The sequence below is a fragment of the Astyanax mexicanus genome, chromosome 23 (genome assembly GCF_023375975.1).
Source record: "Astyanax mexicanus isolate ESR-SI-001 chromosome 23, AstMex3_surface, whole genome shotgun sequence".
In the NCBI taxonomy this organism is placed as follows: domain Eukaryota; kingdom Metazoa; phylum Chordata; class Actinopteri; order Characiformes; family Acestrorhamphidae; genus Astyanax; species Astyanax mexicanus.
In genome coordinates this window covers 20,398,770-20,416,855 of record NC_064430.1, presented here as the reverse complement: position 1 = coordinate 20,416,855, position 18,086 = coordinate 20,398,770, and the positions used below count along the sequence as shown (strand labels likewise).

At 40.1% G+C, this 18,086-nt stretch overlaps 1 protein-coding gene across 1 annotated transcript in view; it reads right to left on the bottom strand.

Annotated features, from left to right (window-relative positions):
- Positions 1-18,086, bottom strand: part of cntnap5b (contactin associated protein family member 5b) — a 149,712-nt gene that overhangs the window by 69,990 nt on the left and 61,636 nt on the right. Inside the window, exons 4-5 of the mRNA XM_049471072.1 lie at positions 12,892-13,039; positions 1,322-1,525 (exon numbers count right to left, since the gene is read on the bottom strand). Coding sequence (XP_049327029.1) covers positions 1,322-1,525; positions 12,892-13,039 — 352 coding nt within the window. The remainder of the gene's footprint in view (positions 1-1,321; positions 1,526-12,891; positions 13,040-18,086) is intronic.

The window sequence follows — 18,086 nt, the reverse complement described above, 5'->3', positions numbered from 1 at the left end:
TCATTATCTCCTCTGACAGTAAAGATGAAGAAGTTGGTCTGTTCTAATGAAAGATGGAGTATTGAGTGTTTTTCTTCCATTTTAATCACCTTTTCCTCATTTCTATCGTCTCAGTAGATGGAGGTGTTTATTCAGAAACAGATTCATTAATGGTACAGATTTGATTGATTTTGAAATTTATCACCTTTACAGTTCGGTGATGTCAAACGGCTCACTCCATCACCCTGCTTCTTTACAGTAGTGTTACATATATGTACGTGAGTGTTTTATTAGTGTGCTCAAGTGTATCACTGGTATAAATGAGTGTTACCTGGAGTGTTTCATAGGTGTGCACAAGTGTTATATTGGTGTTTGTGAGTGTTTTATTGGTGTGGAAGTGCTTTTTTGCTTGGTTGGTGCGTGTAAGAGTTTTATTGGTTTGTGCGAGTGTTTTATTGGTGTTTGCAAGTGTTTTATTGGTGTGCCTAAGTGCTTGGTTGGCGTGTGTAAGTGTTTTATTGGTGTTTGCGAGTGCTTCACTGGTGTGCAAGTGTTTTATTGGTGGGCCTAAGCACTTGGTAGGTGTGTATAAGAGTTTCATTGGTTTGTGAGAGTGTTTTATTTGGGTTTGCGAGTGTTTCATTGGTGTGCCTAAGTGCTTGGTTGGCGTGTGTAAGTGTTTTATTGGTTTGTACGAGTGTTTTATTGGTGTTTGCGAGTGTTTTATAGGTGTTTGTGAGTGCTTCACTGGTCTGAAACTATTTTATTGGTGTGCCTAAGTGCTTGGTTGGTGTGTGTAAGAGTTTTATTGGTTTGTGCGAGTGTTTTATAGGTGTTTGTGAATGCTTCACTGGTGTGCAAGTGTCTTATTGTTGTGCATAAGCGCTTGGTTGATTTGTGTAAGAGTTTCATTGGTTTGTGAAAGTGTTTTATTTGTGTTTGCGAGTGTTTCATTGGTGTGCCTAAGTGCTTGGTTGGCATGTGTAAGTGTTTTATTGGTTTGTGCGAGTGTTTTATTGGTGTTTGCGAGGTATTTTATGCTTTTCATGTTTTAGCAGTGAACAAATTAAGTCCTTGCACTATATATATATTTTTTTAGATAAATAAACTATTTTACTATAGAGTTATACACTTATTACAGCAGATACGCAAACCCTATTGCTGTAGATAAATTAACTCATCAATGGAGATGATCCTCTGCCATCCAGATTAATAATCTTCTTTACAGCCAATTTAACAGCTCAGTATTGTATTAATAAGTTTTTGCAACCAGTGGCCCTTACTTTTCTGAACACATACTGCTGCTATTTCAAGAGCTTGCTTTGACGATTTCCGCACATACCTAGGTTAATATGGAGGGCCAGGCTGCCCCGGTGGAGCTCCAGCGTGATATAATCCCCTCGCTGACCCTCACCGTGGACCAGAACTCCGTCGGCCCTCTGGCTCTTAAACTGCAGAGAGATGACGTCCTTCACCGTGCTCATGGACTTCTGGTTGAACCGGTACAGCAGCGAGCTCCTGCCGTCAAAATCAGCCACGTCCGACTCTGAGAAAAGCAACACACAGCAAGAACAGCACAGTCAACCCACACATCAGTGTAGGAACCAAAAAATATACAAGCAGAAAAGGCTAAAATTGTTTTAAAATAAACTTTTATTTTGAAAGCGTGCCAAAATCTGCACCCCCGCCAGGAAAAGCACCCCCTCTTTTTCCTTATTTCTTAAGAGTTAGCCTAGCTTAGTACAGTATCTTGGGTATTTCCTTTTTCTAAGTAAAGTTAAAGCAAAGAAGACTTGAGTGCATGCTCCCGAGAGGGGGTGCTTTTCCTGGCGGGGGTACTGAATTCAACACAACACCTTTAACATCTTTACACGCAAGGTCAGTGATCAGAGCAATAAATCACAACAATACCAATATAGACTGGGAGGGTTTGTGTGATCTAACGTTTACAGCTGCAAGAAAAAGTATGTGAACCCTTTGGGATTTACTTGGATTTCTGCATAAATTGGTCCATAAATGTGTTCTGATCTTCATCTTAGTCACAACAATAGACAAACACAGTCTGCTTAAACTAATACCACACAAATGTAGAAAAAAGTATGTGAATCTTTGGATTTATAACTGGAAACCCTCCTGAAAAAAACTCAACCAAACGTTTTCTATAGTTGCAGATCACACAAAAATCTCTATGAAACGTAAGGTTACATTCTTTTAATAAAAGGACACCATCGTAAGAAGCACAAGACACAATGCTACAGAGTTTTTACAGAGATTTACATTTTTTTTTAGATTGCAGGTTGCAATGGTTTCACCGATACCAAGTAGATGGGGATTTTTGAGACAGGGGTCATCCAGAGTATGAACTGTGTCTATCCATCTCAGCCAGTCAACCAGCGAGAGAGTGTACAGCTGCCCCAAATAGAGAGAGAAAGAACTGATCAAGAGAGAAAGAGAGAGGGAGAGAGGGACAGGTGTGTGTTACAGGACTGGAAAGGACTGCCAGAGTGTGTAGGGGATTGTTGGAAAGAGCTTATGTGTGAAGGGGATGGGGGGGCTAGAGAGGACATTTGTGAGAGTGTGTAGTAAGTGTGTGACGGTGTGTATTTGAGAGTGTAGTGTGTGTGTGTGTGTGTGTGTGTGCTGAGAGGCAGCTATCTGAACAGCCATTAGATGATGACCTGTACCTGTTTTCCTGTTGCAAAAATAGCCAGCCAAGCATCCAGTGCAGTTCAGACTAAAGCAGGTAATGAAAGATTTGGCCACATTTTCTAAAACACTACATGCCCAAATGTTTGTGGAGACCACTTCAAAATCATCAGTTTCTCTGGTTTTACTATTTAAAGGTATATATTTGAGTAAAGCAAACATTATGGATTAATTCTATAAACTGGAGGAACATACAGATAAAACCGGTCTACATCATGAACAGGACTTTAGGAGTACAGAAGAAACTGGATCACAGAAATAAGACATGAACTGGACTACAGGACATCTGCAAGAACAGGACCTTAGGAACTACAGATAAAACCAGTCTACATTGTGACCAGAACTTTAAAACTACAGATTAAACTGGTCTACATCATGAACAGAACTTTAGGACTACAGATGAAACCAGTCTACATCATGAACAGGACTTTAGGACTACAGAAGAAACTGGAACACAGAAATAAGACATAAACTGGACTACAGGACATCTGCAAGAACACGACTTTAGGACTACAGATAAAACCAGTCTACATTGTGAGCAGAACTTTAAAACTACAGATTAAACTGGTCTACATCATGAACAAGACTTAAGGAATACAGATGAAACCAATCTACATCATTAACAGGATTTCAGGTCTACAGATAAAACCAGTCTACATCATATATAGGTCTTTAGGGCTTCAGCAGAAATAAGAACGCAGGAACAAGGCATAAACTGGACTACAAGACTACATTAGGAACAGGACTTTAGGTTTACAGATAAAACATGAACCGGACTTCAGGCCTACAGCAGAAACATCACTTCAGGCTACAAATAAAACCAGTCTACATCATGAACAGGACTTTAGGACTACAGATGAAATCAGTCTACATCATGAACAGGACTTCAGGACTACAGATGAAACCAGTCTACATCACGAACAGGATATTAGGACTGCTTTATTATAGCCAATAACATGATTCTGTTTCTGAGTGTGAAACTACAGGACTATAGGATTCTTTCGATTTAATAGACTTTAGTTTAGCTTTATGTATTCTGCACTCTGGAAGACACTGAAACTCTTCTCTATTCTGAGGTACTAAATAAGGATAGGACTTTAGGACTACAGATAAATCCGGTCTACATTGTGAACAGAACTTTAAAACTACAGATTAAACTGGTCTACATCACGAACAGAACTTTAGGACAACAGATGAATCCACTCTACTTTATGAACAGAACTTTAGGACTACATATTAAACCAGAATTCATCATGAACAGGACTTTAGGACTACAGAGGAAACCAGTCTACATTATGAACAGGACTTTAGGACTATAGATGAAACCAGTCTACATCATAAACAGGACTTCAGGATCACTAATAAAACTGATCTACATCATGAACAAGACTTAAGGACTACAGATGAAACTGGTCTACGTCATGAACAGAACTTTAGGACTACAGATCAAATCAGTCTACATCATGAACAGGACTTTAGATCTACATATGAAACCAGTCTACATGATGAACAGGACTTTAGGTCTACAGATGAAACCAGTCTACATCATGAACAGGACTTTAGGTCTACAGATGAAACCAGTCTACATCATGAACAGGGCTTTAGGACTACAGCAGAAACAGAAACAAAAGTAGAAGACATGAACTGGACTACAGGACATCAGCAATAACATAACTTTAGGACTACAGATAAAACCAGTCTACATTATGAACAGGACTTTAGGACTACAGATAAAACTGGCCTACATCATAAACAGGATTTTAGGACTACAGATAAAACTGGTCTACAAAAAAAAAGTCCTGTTCATCATGTAGAACGGAAACCAGTCTACATGATCAACAGGACTATAGGTCTACAGATGAAACCAGTCTACATGATGAACAGGACTTTAGGACTACAGAAGAAACTGGAACACAGAAATAAGACATGAACTGGACTACAGGACATCCGCTATCCGACTATAGGATTCTTTCAATTTAATAGTCTTCAGTTTAGCTTTATGTATTCTGCACTCTGGAACACTCTGAAACTCTTCTGTGTTCTGAGTTACTAAATAAGGAAATCTCAGTCAGAAACTTGTGTGGGATCCACCTCTCCTGAACTCTACAAACAAAATATAAACACACCTGATTTCTTATATCACAATAGCAGGAAACACATAGAAACCTGCAATGGACTAAAAAAGCCTCTTTGGGTGAACGCTCTGGACTGATCATCTGTCATCTGATGCACAGCTGCTGCCATTCTCTCCTGCAGCCTCTCCACTGAAGGATGGAAGGCGTGTTAGTGGAGGGTATATACGGACAACCCACATTAGCGCATAATTCAATCGGCGGCGCTTTCATGGTGCCGGGGCAGCCGAGGAAAAGGACAACCCGTCACTTCCAGTATTCTGTGCTTCAGACCTGCCCTCTAAATTCAATCAACTCTTTCAGGAGCCTCACTCATTCAAACGTTAGCCATTTGAACAGCACACACACACCCACACACCCACACACACACTCACAACACACACACACTCACAAAAGCACTGCAGCAAGGTTGGCCTTGACAGACTCACTGAAAATAGAATTCAGTCAGGCCGTGTCAGCCTCTGATGAATGCTCTTAGTGGCGTAAATAGGGCGGTGCACTATTGTCGCTTATTAAACCCTGCAAGGTGACAAGCAAACTCGGAGACACACACGTACACACACACATACAGAGACACACACACGCTCACAAACAGCTCTGAAAGATTCCTAGCTAGCAGTTTGTCAACACACACAATAGGGCCTAATTTGCAATAAAGAGTGCCGGCAGTTTTAGAGCCGTGGTGTCTTTCAGTAGAGTTAGAGGCGAGACGAGACGAGGCGAGGCGAAGAAAGGCGAGGTGGCGGCAGACTGTAAAAAAGGCCCCCAACACCAGTGTGGTGGGGGAGGGTGGTGTATGGACCTCCACCGCTGTGGCTTCACCTTCCTTCGACCTTACTCTAGTCTCCTTTCATCGCTATCTCTCCATCTCTTTCACACACACACACACAGAAACACACACACACATAGTGTGGTGAAGAAAAATAAAGAAATAAAGAAACCGAAGAAGAAAGAGTAAATTGCGAAAAAAAAAACTTAATTTAACTTTCAGTAAGAATTCTCAAAAATAAAGAAAAGAGAAGGACAGAATTTGTTCTGTCAATGATTTGTTTTAAAATTAAAAGTAAATATTAGCAATGCAACAAAAGCCAAATAACAATTCGGCCCCTTTTATCTATTTTACCCTTACTATATTTCTGACCACTTTTGTATATTGCCCTATTTTAGGAATCTATAGGCGAGTCTTCAACTTTGCTATCATAACGACAGGAAAAGTACCATGCCTAATTCTTGCCTAATTCTCTTAATTAATCATGGGTGTGTTTAGGGCATAACGTGTAATAATTTAAACAATTTGATACTTTGTATTCCCTTCAAGAGACAGGTGCGCTCTGACTTTGGCAGATTGGTATTGTAACGGGGCAGTGCTTCTGTGCTTCTCAGCAAAGGAAAATTTATCTTTTGTAAAAGTTGTAATGTTCTCGTCCTGTTCTGTGTCTCTTCTGTCCGTCAATGTGTTTTTCCCACCCTCCTTTTTGTTTATTTACCCTTCCCCTTCACATGGCCTTGTGTGTTTCTATTGTGTCTCTGCCTTAGTGTTTTCACCTGTGTTCATTTGAAGCTCCGCCCCCTCGTTACCTGCTCCCAGGTGTTTCCTGTTTCCTGTCCTCCTTCCTGTGTACATATTTTGAGTAAATTGAGTAAATTAAGTAACCTAAATAGGAAAAAACGTGAATTCAGTAAACGTACAGGAGGAGCTCATCCTGGTCTATGTGAGCTCCATCATTCTGAGCAGAGGAGAAGTTAACAGAATTTAAGGCATTTTAAACCTGATTAGTAACCATTAACAAACTAATTGTAAACCATTTATAAACTCTTTATAAAGTCAGTCTTATTTTAAAGTGGTACTAAAATTATAAATAGAGGGAGTGATTTATATATAAAAAAATCATTGGTTAACAGCTTACTGCTGGTAATAAGGAATGAAAACAAACAGAGCTTTAGAAATTTAAAATAGAGATTTTTTTAAATGTCAATTAGATTGTATTTGTCGATAATAATAATAATTTTAAAAAATGTTATTTTTACTATTAATGTAATTAAATATTGATTGTAACATGTAGTTCGTCCTTCATATCAACCTGCCATTCTATTTTTTTTTTATCAATTACACGAACCCCCTCCACCCCTTCCCCCCTAATTATCCCACACACTGTGCTTCACCGCTTCTCTGCCCTACTATAAATGCACTTCTGACAGGCTGATGGAGGTGAACCCCGTGGTTTCTGAGAGGTTCCTCCTTTTGTAGCCTCAACACTGGAGCTATCAGAACTGTACAAACACACTTAGCACCTACGTAGCGCTGCACTGCGCCGCAAAGCCATTATGCATAATGAATGCACGGTTAAAGGAGTAATTATAAATGTAATTAAAGCCCATTAATTCACAGCCCGCTTGCTTCTCCCGCTTCTCGCACTTCCCCTTCGGCTCTGGAGCCCCCGCGCCGCGCCGGCTCTACCGCGCGCGTCCAGAGCAGCCCCCACGGCCGCTGTATCGAGCGCTAACGGGGAAATAGTGTGTGGTCAGCACTGGCTTATCGCATTTGATCACCGCGATAAACCGAGCTGCCCTTCACAGAGGGGTGCTTCCTCATCATTCCTCGCAGGATTAATATCACATCGCCAATAAACACCGGGGAGCGAGGTCAGAGAGTAGAACTCATATAGCAGCTAGCGCACACACACACAGTGCTAAAACAGCTTAGCACAGAGTCTGGGAAACTCACAGATGGGCAAAAGTGTGTGTTATGAATTGCGAGTCCGCAAAAGCAGCCAATGTGCAAATTTACAATCAAATTCACTTTAGTTTTGGGATTTTGGGAAACGCAAAAACAAGCTAGCATGTAGTAGGAAAATTAAGGTAGTGCGCACATTTCTACTGTGCGGAAAAAAATACTAGGCAGGTACTAAAACTAGTCTTAGACTACTCAGCAATACTGAATCGTCTACTCGACTATAAAGGAAAACATAAGGAATCATGTAGTAAACATGTGAAGCCTTTAGGTGTTTTATCTGGGGAGCTGGTAACTCAGATAAACTTATCCTGTGCAACAGAGGCAACTCTTGGTCTTTCTTTCCTGGGGCTTTCTCTCATAATGAGTGCCAGTTGAATCATAATGTTTTTTTTAAATGAATTAGTGACTGCTCTTGAGGAAACTGTCAAGTTTGTTAACTTTTCAGACTGACTGACCTTCATTTACTAAAGTCTTTTTTTTTCTTTAGTTAGGTAAGTAGTTTTTGCCATAATATGGATTAGAACATTACTTAAATAGGGATATTCATTGAACACAACCTTCCTTGTATCACTTGTAATGCCCCCAACACTAGTAAAGTGATCACTAACACATAATCATCCACAAATCCAGAACAGAGGAGGTTCTTAAGGCTTTTCTAAGGTTCTTCCCACTCACACAAATGCTCATGAAAAGTGTTTTAATGGAATTGAAAGTGGATCTTCTACAGCATGGCTCAAATTACCATTTTAAGCACATTAATTTTTAAAATTTTAATATAAAATTTTGTAAAAAATTTAGTAATCTGTAGAGCACCGGTCAATCGTGTGTTGCACAGCTCCATTTAGGGCGCGTTGGTGTGTCTTTAATATCCTGAGGGTGCAAAAAATATGCCTTGCACGGCTCAAAATGTGCAAAAGTCATGCAATAATTCTTTTAATCAATAATTTGGGTGTTTTGGATGTAATGTGCCAGTTATTATATTTATAGGTATATGTTATTCTACTATATAAACTACAGGCAACATTTCTCCGAAATTGCAAATAAAATATTGTCTTTTAGAGAATTTATTTGCGAAAAATGAGAAATGGCTGGAATAACAAAAAAGATACAGAGCTTTCAGACTTCAAATAATGCAATGAAAACAAGTTCATATTCATAACGTTTTAAAAGTTCAGGAATCAATATTTGGGGGAATAATCCTGGTTTTTAATCACAGTTTTCATGCATCTTGGCATCATGTTCTCCTGCACCAGTCTTACATGCTGCTTTTGGATAACTTTTTGCTACTCACTCCTATTGCAAAAATTCAAGCAGTTCAGCTTGGTTAGATGGCTTGTGATCATACATCTTTATTTTGAATAAATTGCAGAGGTTTTCAAATTGGTAAAATTGGTCAAAAAACTCATCTTTTTAAGTGGTCTCTTATTTTTTTTATTTCCAGAGCTGTATATCTGCATGAGCTCCTATGCTATTTTATAGACTGTTGACAGTGTGTAAGATAGCAAAGTGCATCACGACGTACAGGGGTTGGATAATGAAACTGAAACACCTGGTTTTAGACCACAATAGTTTAATTGTCCCGGCTGTCCCGACAGACAGTTCTGGTGGAAACAGGAAAGTAGTGGTGCACATTAAATTCTGTCGTGATTTGGGCAGCCGTGGTTTTGTGTTTTTTGGATACAATCCGGGTTAGCACCCGAACATCCCTTTCAGACAGCTTCCTCTTACAGCGTCCACAGTTAATCCTGTTGGATGTGGTTAGTCCTTCTTGGTGGTGTGCTGACATTACCCTGGATACCGTGACTCTTGATACATCACAAAGACTTGCTGTCTTGGTCACAGATGCGCCAGCAAGACGTGCACCAACAATTTGTCCTCTTTTGAACTCTGGTATGTCACACATAATGTTGTGTGCATTGCAATATTTTGAGCAGAACTGTGCTCTTACCCTGCTAATTGAACCTTCAATGTGTAATTAATAAAGATTGGCCACCAGGCTGCTCCAGTTTAGCCGTGAATCCTCCCACACTAAAATGACAGGTGTTTCAGTTTCATTGTCCAACCCCTGTTTGTGTTGCAAGCTTCCCTCAGCCCAACCCTGCTTGTTTCTGGACTCAATAAGGTATTGAACATGTTCCCCAGGGATGCTGGTCCATGTTGCCTCCTGTGCTGCAGCAGTGCTAAGTCAATTGAGAATGGATGTCAGCTCTGAATGGCTTGTTCCGTCGAATCCTGACAATGTTCTAATGGATAATGCCACCACAGATTATGTAAGCATTGCTGGAGACCCTTTGCCCTTGGACACAGTGTACCGTCTCACCGTGCGACCGGTCCTGAACAACCTTTCGCCTCAGGGCTGCCCGCAGTTCCCCCGCCGAAAACAATCCGCTCCCAGTCGAATACACTGCTGTCAGGAAGACACAGCTTGACTGGCAGAGACACTAAGATACCTTCTCACCTTCTAAATGTGCTCCACTTTTCCTCCAGGAACAGAGTGTGAAACCTGCTTCACACCATCAGCCTGACACCCAGCGTGATCCACGGCCTACACAATGTTTTTCCCAGACTCTCGTCCTCTGAACGGCAGGACAGAACCAGAACCGGGCTTCATTAAACCAGGAAAAAGTTCCCGTTCCTCCAGCTTGACAGACACATTTCTTGTTTCTTCTGGAAAGCCTAAAGGTCATCAGCTGCCACATCCCATTTTTATCAAAACCAGACAAGTTCTACAGCATGCCGTTTTTACTGTGGGTTTGTTTACTGGACTGTCAGCTGACTTGATGCTCTATAGCTGATCCACACAGTTTGTTTCATTCGCCTTTCACCTCGTTCATCAGCTGGTCACTTCTGGAGGTCTTTTAAATGGGGGAACATTTTGAGGAGAACGTATGTATATAGTAACACATAGGGCCTTATCGTACACCCACACATCGTTAAACACACAGTGACATGCACTACAGAGCGCGAACGCGACTTTTAATGCAACAATAAACAAAATAAGGACAAAATAGCATTGCTGTTCGCTTAAATGATTCAGTATCCTCTGCTGAGACGCACAAAAGCACCACGCCGTTAAGATACTAATGCACCAAAGTCAAAATTCTTTTTTTTTTATAGTTTTATTATTAGGGGACAGAGCGCCATCTACCCACCCGGATGGATCAGGGCCAATTGTGCTCTCTCTGAGCGCTGACAAGGGTTTGAACCTGCGACCTCCCGCTCAAAGTGGCAGCGCTTTAGACCGCTTGACCACTTGGCACCCAAGTCAAAATGCTTTAATACTTAATATGCTGAAAAAGCCCTGATTTCAAAAAAGTAAATAAAACTTCGAGAAACTGAAAACATAAGTTTTAAAAAAGGAAGCTAAAGAGGCATTTTTAGAAAATCTAATTATTGTTTCAAGAAACCAAGATATGATCTTAAAATAATTTCAAATTCACGTTATATTTATTTGTGTTTATTTGTGTATTTATTTTCTACTTCCATAATGTCATCCGTTTTTTGGACTATCTTTTTAAACTATATACTGTATATTTGTGACTTCATAATGACAAGTGTTTTAATTGCTCATCTTATAAGCTTATAAGCAAGTTGCGCAGTTTCCCTAAATAACATTGCCACTTTTGAAGCTCCACAGTTGATTGACAGTAGGTCATTGTTTGTCTGGAGCCCTCTGTCCATCTATCCATCCATCCATCCATCCACCCACCTGAAACACCCACCCACCCACAAACCGACCAGACTAACTTTCTGTCAGCCATCCCAATATCAACCTGTATTGTACAAAGTATATTTTTGACCACAGTTAAAAGTACTGATAACATCAGAATAGCAGACTGACATAATTATACTAAGTTTCAAAATATAAAATGTATGTTCACCCAGGGGAATTATACTTAGAAGTAGGAAAGATGTAGAACAAATTAGAATATGTCTGCTCATTTTAAAAGCTCAGTTTACCAACCTATCTATCTATCTATCTATCTATCTATCTATCTATCTATCTATCTATCTATCTATCTATCTATCTATCTATCTAATCTTTTTTTAGTTGGTATAATTTGGTGGAGAAAATCGGATCTAGTTTATTCATCTCAAATCACACAGATTTGTGTTTCTCTGTGGTTCACTTTTGGCAAACTGAGCTGGTTCTACCTCAGTCTGAAAGGGCAAGTTCTACCAAGGGAATTAACAAACAGGGCAACCTTTATGAATATTTCAGCTCAGAGGGGCAGCGTGGGGCACGGGAACACTCGGGGTAATCAATTGATTTTCTTTGTTTTCTCAGCAAATGTCACTCTACAGGCGGCTAATGAGACCAATGAGAGAATATTAAAAAGCGAAATAAAGTGACAGAATTACAGCTTTGCTTCCTATCCCTGGAATTATCATCAAATCAGCTCGTCGAATAAAGGACATTCAATCTAGGGTCCATCAGGGAGGGCTTCGTCAGCAGGTGAGCAGAATTAATATTTTAATACAGTGAAATTAAAAGAACAAATCCGACTCTATTAGCGCCTGCAATAAACGTAATGTGCTGTGCAGCTCTGCTTAGCATGACCTGAAATAAAAAAAACAGGACCAAAAACCTGATTAATACTTAATTTGAAGGCTACCTACTAGCATTCTAGCTACTAGTATACTAGCTAACTAGCATAAAAAGTGTGTCTATCCTGTGAAGTCCTTCTGGTCACTTGGAGGAAAGCGCAGCGACTCGGTTCCGATACATCAGCTCACAGATGCCTTGTGCTGAACGACATCACCATTTGGAGTGATACGGGGAAAGAGAGCCATCTGCCCACCCAGAGAGAGCAAGGCCAATTGTGCTCTCTCAGGGCTCCGGCAGGTGATGGCAAGCTGCATGGACAGGATTTGAACCACTGATCTCCTGATCATAGTGGCAGTGCTTGGAGCCCTTTCGCATTTACATTTTTACATTTGCTTTTCAAATCGGCACTAGTTCTACCTCATCATAGCAAACCAGACTATTTTTACAGCCTCCAAACATGGTGGAGGTAGTTTCACATACTGTCACAGCTCACAATGAGCGAAAACCAGGGTAAAGTACAACCTCCAAACATGGTGGAGGTAGTTTTACATACTATTACAGCTCAAAGCAAGAGCTAACCAAGCAGTTGATACTTCAACTTCTACAGAAGTTGACCCTTTTTTAACCCTTGTATCTATACTTCTACCTGAATACTGAATGTGAAAACTGTTCACACCTTTGGTCACATGAGAGAATGAGGTATTTTTCTTTCCAATTGCGTATCAAGTATTGCCAATCAAACAGGAGCACATGAAATGAAGAAAAAGTTAAAGAGTAAACTGTGCACTCACTGTAGGAGCAGCCATAGACTTCCACTCTCAGTCCAATCCAGCCCTCAGCACTCCAGTCCTGGGGCAAGAAACGCAGGTACCGCGTTCTGATTGGGTGGGACAGTTTATTCTGGATGACTCCATCTGCATTAGTATTCCCAGAGAACGTCTGTAGATAAAAGAAAGACAAGACAAAATTGTTAAGTGTTAGTTTGAATGTGGAGGTTTTATGGTGTGATTACATCTTATAGTGAGAGTTAATCAGCTAAAGTAAAGCTTTGAAACATGGTGGCGGTAGATTCATCAGATTCATCTATCAGCAAGAGCTAGCCAGGCTACAGTATATATTACAAACATGGTGGAGGTAGATACGCTCACTGATACAGGGTAAAGTACAGCATCTAAACATGGTGGAGGTAGATAAGCTCACTGATACAAGGTAAAATACAGCATCTAAACATGGTGGAGGTAGATACGCTCACTGATACAGGGTAAAGTACAGCATCTAAACATGGTGGAGGTAGTTTCACATACTGTTACAGCTCAAAGCAAGAGCTAGCCAGACTTACAGTACATTTTCTAAACATGGTGGAGGTAGATACGCTCACTGATACAGGGTAAAGTACAGCATCTAAACATGGTGGAGGTAGATATGCTCACTGATACAGGGTAAAGTACACTCTAAGAAATATAAGTACAGATTTGTACTTAAAAGAGTACAAAGCTTGTCGCTGGGGCTGTACCTTATATTGAGGCACAAAAAAGTACCTTTCAGTGAAAGTCCTTTTTTGTACCCATGGTTTTTGTGGCAGTAAAGATCATAAAGATTATAAACATTATCATCAACTAAATATGGCTCAAAAACTTGATGATACAAAATTGTCTGGCTTTCAAATAAAAAATGTGCAATTTAAATATATATTGTTTATTAGTGCAGTGATGCAAAATACTGAATGTACCCTTTGGCTGGTTAAATGGTACAAATTTGTACTTATTGCTGTTAGAAATAACTTTGTACTTCAGAGGGAACAAATCTGACCCCGTAAAGACCAATATTGTACCTTTGAAGGTACAATTATAAAGAGTGTACCTTCGAGTACAAAAAAGTACTCATATCGTACCTCTGTTTTTTAGAGTGTGACAGCATCTAAACATGGTGGAGGTAGATACGCTCACTGATACAGGGTAAAGTACAGCATCTAAACATGGTGGAGGTAGATACGCTCACTGATACAGGGTAAAGTACAGCATCTAAACATGGTGGAGGTAGATACGCTCACTGATACAGGGTAAAGTACAGCATCTAAACATGGTGGAGGTAGATACGCTCACTGATACAGGGTAAAGTACAGCATCTAAACATGGTGGAGGTAGATACGCTCACTGATACAGGGTAAAGTAGAGCATCTAAACATGGTGGAGGTAGTTTCACATACTGTTACAGCTCAAAACAAGAGCTAGCCAGGCTACAGTACATTTTCCAAACATGGTGGAGGTAGATACTCTCACTGATACACATCCTTAGAAAGCTCTTTGGTCTTGCCCGTGTTGTAGAGGTTAGAGATTCTGTGTCTAAGTCTGTGTACAGGAGTTTTTTATACAGTTGACATGAACTTAAGACAGCTGTCTTTAATGCAGGTGATGAGTTGATTAGGAGCGTCTAACTGGTCTGTAGGAGCCAGAACTCTTAATGGTTTGTAGGGGATCAAATACTTATTTCTCTCTGCAAAATGCAAATCAATTTCTATCATTTATACAATGTGATTTCCTTTTTGGACTTTATTCGGATACTTTATCTCTCACTGTTAAAATCAGAGACGGTAAAAAAAAAGATGGACGCCGTGTCGCTGTTCCCAGTCATTCAATGAAAATGAAGCCAAAATCTTCCACCATGTTGGTGATCCTAAAACCCGAGTCTGCGCAGTAGAGACCAGAGGAGGGAGAAAGACTGTGGAGTGACAGCCTACTCATTTTTTATGTTTTTTTGCCTGCCACCACCCCCCCTCTTCGGAGGACTAAAAATACTTTATTATTTATTACTTATTAAACCCCTCCTACATCCCACCACCCAACTCTTCCAACTTCACCACAAAAAATACAAAAATAAAAAGGGGAAAGAGAGAGAATAAGAGAGAGAGAGAAAAGCAAAAAAGAAAAATAAATAAATAAATAAATACATTATACCAATATATACATAGATACACACACACACATATATATACACATACAACTCAATTAAAATATTTTTATCAACAATGTGTCATGGAATGTACTTCTTAACAAGGGCAAGAAACTGCAGCCACACCCCCATGTTGCAGAGGCAGATTGGAAGAACCCGGGAGACCTACACCATCCACACCCCACTGCCGAATGGGACTGGTCACCCATATCATACGATGGAGCTACTCAGCCTACTCACTTAAATAAACCCGCCCCTGAGGGCTGCCTCCACAGAGCTATACTCTGTTTATGGTCCCGCCCATACAGTCATTCGTCCCATGCTAGGTGTAACCCAACCCTTTAACAATAACCACAACTTTTTCAGCAGAGCTGAATAACGTTTTAAAAAACGTTTTTGAAAATTTAACAATATAAGCAGAGGTTACACTAGCTGTTGCATTTAAATAATGGAGGTAGAATTACAGTATATTGGAAAAAAACGTGATTGAAAGTTTTTCTGTTTTGCCATTGAAACCTATGGGGATGAGTGGGGTTATACAGCTTTCTGCACCCGAACAGCAGGGGGCACCCGACCTGTGGTGGCTTCACTTTTGAGAGACGATGCTCTGTCCAGCTATACACAGTCTATGGTTAAAAAGAACCTACCCTTAAATTTATAGACTGTTCAATGTACAAAACCTTGTAAATGGACACAGGTACCAGAAATGTACTTTAGATCTGATGAAAATAAGATCTCGGTCCAGGTGTGTGGGGATTGAAGAATGTGGACCACTAGAGGTCCCCGAGGTGTGCGGGTTGGCCAGGAAATAGAGTCTATTATCCTGACTGACAGAAACAGTCTATCTTTAGTGTATTCAACTGCTAATCTAAATATAGGGCTTATCTAGGTGTTGCCGCACTTGCTCACACACTCTTACACACTCCCGTCCTCCGTGCTAACATTTACCCACAGTACACACTTTTAAAATTCAACAGGAGGAGGAGGAGGAGGACGGGAGGAGGCTTCAAGCATCATTGCTTTCTGTAAGCTGTGCCCAAAGCTAACAGCGCTAACAAGACCAGCGGCGGTTCGCTAGCGGAGGAGTCCAGTGTCAACATGGCTGCAGGAGAGGCTTCAAGCTACGCAGCCTTAACTAGAGTTAGCGAGACCGGCGGGCTCTCTTTAGGCCTGGAAAACGTTCCGGCACCTTCCAGTCCCCGCCCAATTAAAAGCTCACAACCTTCAAAGAGATTTCCATAAAACGCCACGCCATCGAAGCAATTAGCACGTCTGTTTCTCCGGCGGAGACGCGGATGAAAGTGCCAGACTTCAGAGGGATTAAACTGATCTCTGACTGAATGACGAGCTGACAGGTGAAGCTCAACATCCATCATTTTTCTGTTGTCTGTCTGTTTGTCTGTCTGTCATTTTCCTCACAGATTATAAACATCAGAATGACATCCAAAGCACCTTTACACCCACTTCAATTAGGAGTGTTTATTCCAGACACTTTGATTGGTGGACTTCTGCTCCACCCACATTTAATTGAGGGAGTTTTTAAGACCCCACATTTATTTTATTTTAAAAAATTTTTTGAAGATATTTTGCTCCACCTTGCTAATTAGGAGCTTTTGTTCCAGAGTGCACTTTGATTGGTGCACTTTTGTCCCACCCACTGTAATGACCCCCTCACATTTAATTAAGTGTTGTTTTTTTTTGCTCCACCCACTTTATTAAGGATGTTTTGTTCCACTGACATTTATTCTGGATTTTTTTTGCGCTCCCACATTTAATTGAGTGAATTTGTTCAGCCCACATATATTGAGTTTTTTTTTTTTAGGGAGGGAGGTATTAAGTTTTTTTTTTTTTTTTTTGCTCCAGCCACATTTGTTGAAGATGTTTTGCTCCACCTTGCTAATTAGGAGCTTTTGTTCCAGACACTTTGATTGGTGCAATTTTGCTCCACCCTCTGTAATGACCCCACCCACATTTAATTAAGTGTTTTTTTTTTTTGCTCCACCCACTTTATTAAAGGTGTTTTGTTCCACTGACATTTATTCAGGATTTTTTTTTGCGCTCTCACATTTAATTAAGTGAATTTGTTCAGCCCACATATATTGAGTTTTTTTTTTTTGAGGGGTTTTGGTCCACCCACTTCCATTCATGTTTTTCAGTTGACCCACCCACTTTATAGAGGGTGTCTCATCCCTCTCACTTTATTGAGGAGCTTCTGTTCTTTTACTCATTTACTATTATTTGTTTTGCTCCACCCACTTCTATTGAGGGGTTTGCTACACCCACTTTATGGTGGATGTTTTGCTCCACCCACTTCATTCAAGGCATTTTGTCACTTAATTTAATTCACTTATATTAAGTTGTTTTTGTTTGTTTTGCTCCAGCCACATTTGTTGAAGATGTTTTGCTACACCTTGCTAATTAGGATTAGCTTTTATTCCAGACACTTTGATTGGTGGACTTTTGCTCCACCCACTGTAATAACCACACCCAAATTTAATTAAGTGATTTTTGTTTTTGCTCCACCCACTTTATTATGGGTGTTTTGTTCCACTGACATTTATTCAGGATTTTTTTTTGTTGCTTTTTTTAGTTAATCCACCAGGGGTTTTGTTCCACCCATTTTATTATTTTATTCATATTTTTTAGTTAATCCACCCACTTTATGGAGGGTGTTTCACCCCACCCACTTTTTAAAGGAGCTTCGGCTCCACCCCTTTTTTTATTACGGCGCTTTTGCAAAACCCACTTTTATCGGCCCACTAACTAATTGAGGGCGTTTTGCTCCACCCATTTTTATTTATTGTTTTTACATACTTTGCTAAATAGGAAGTTTCATTCCAAACACTTTGATTGGTGGACTTTTGCTCCACCCACTTTTATGGCTTTTTATGGCGGAGTGAATTTGCTCCTGTATTGTGATTTTTTTTACACTTTATTAAGGGTTATTGTAATTGTTTTTTTTTTCTCCACCCACTTTTATTGAGAATTATTTTTTTCTTTGCTCCACACATATTTATTAAAGTTTTTTTTGTTTATC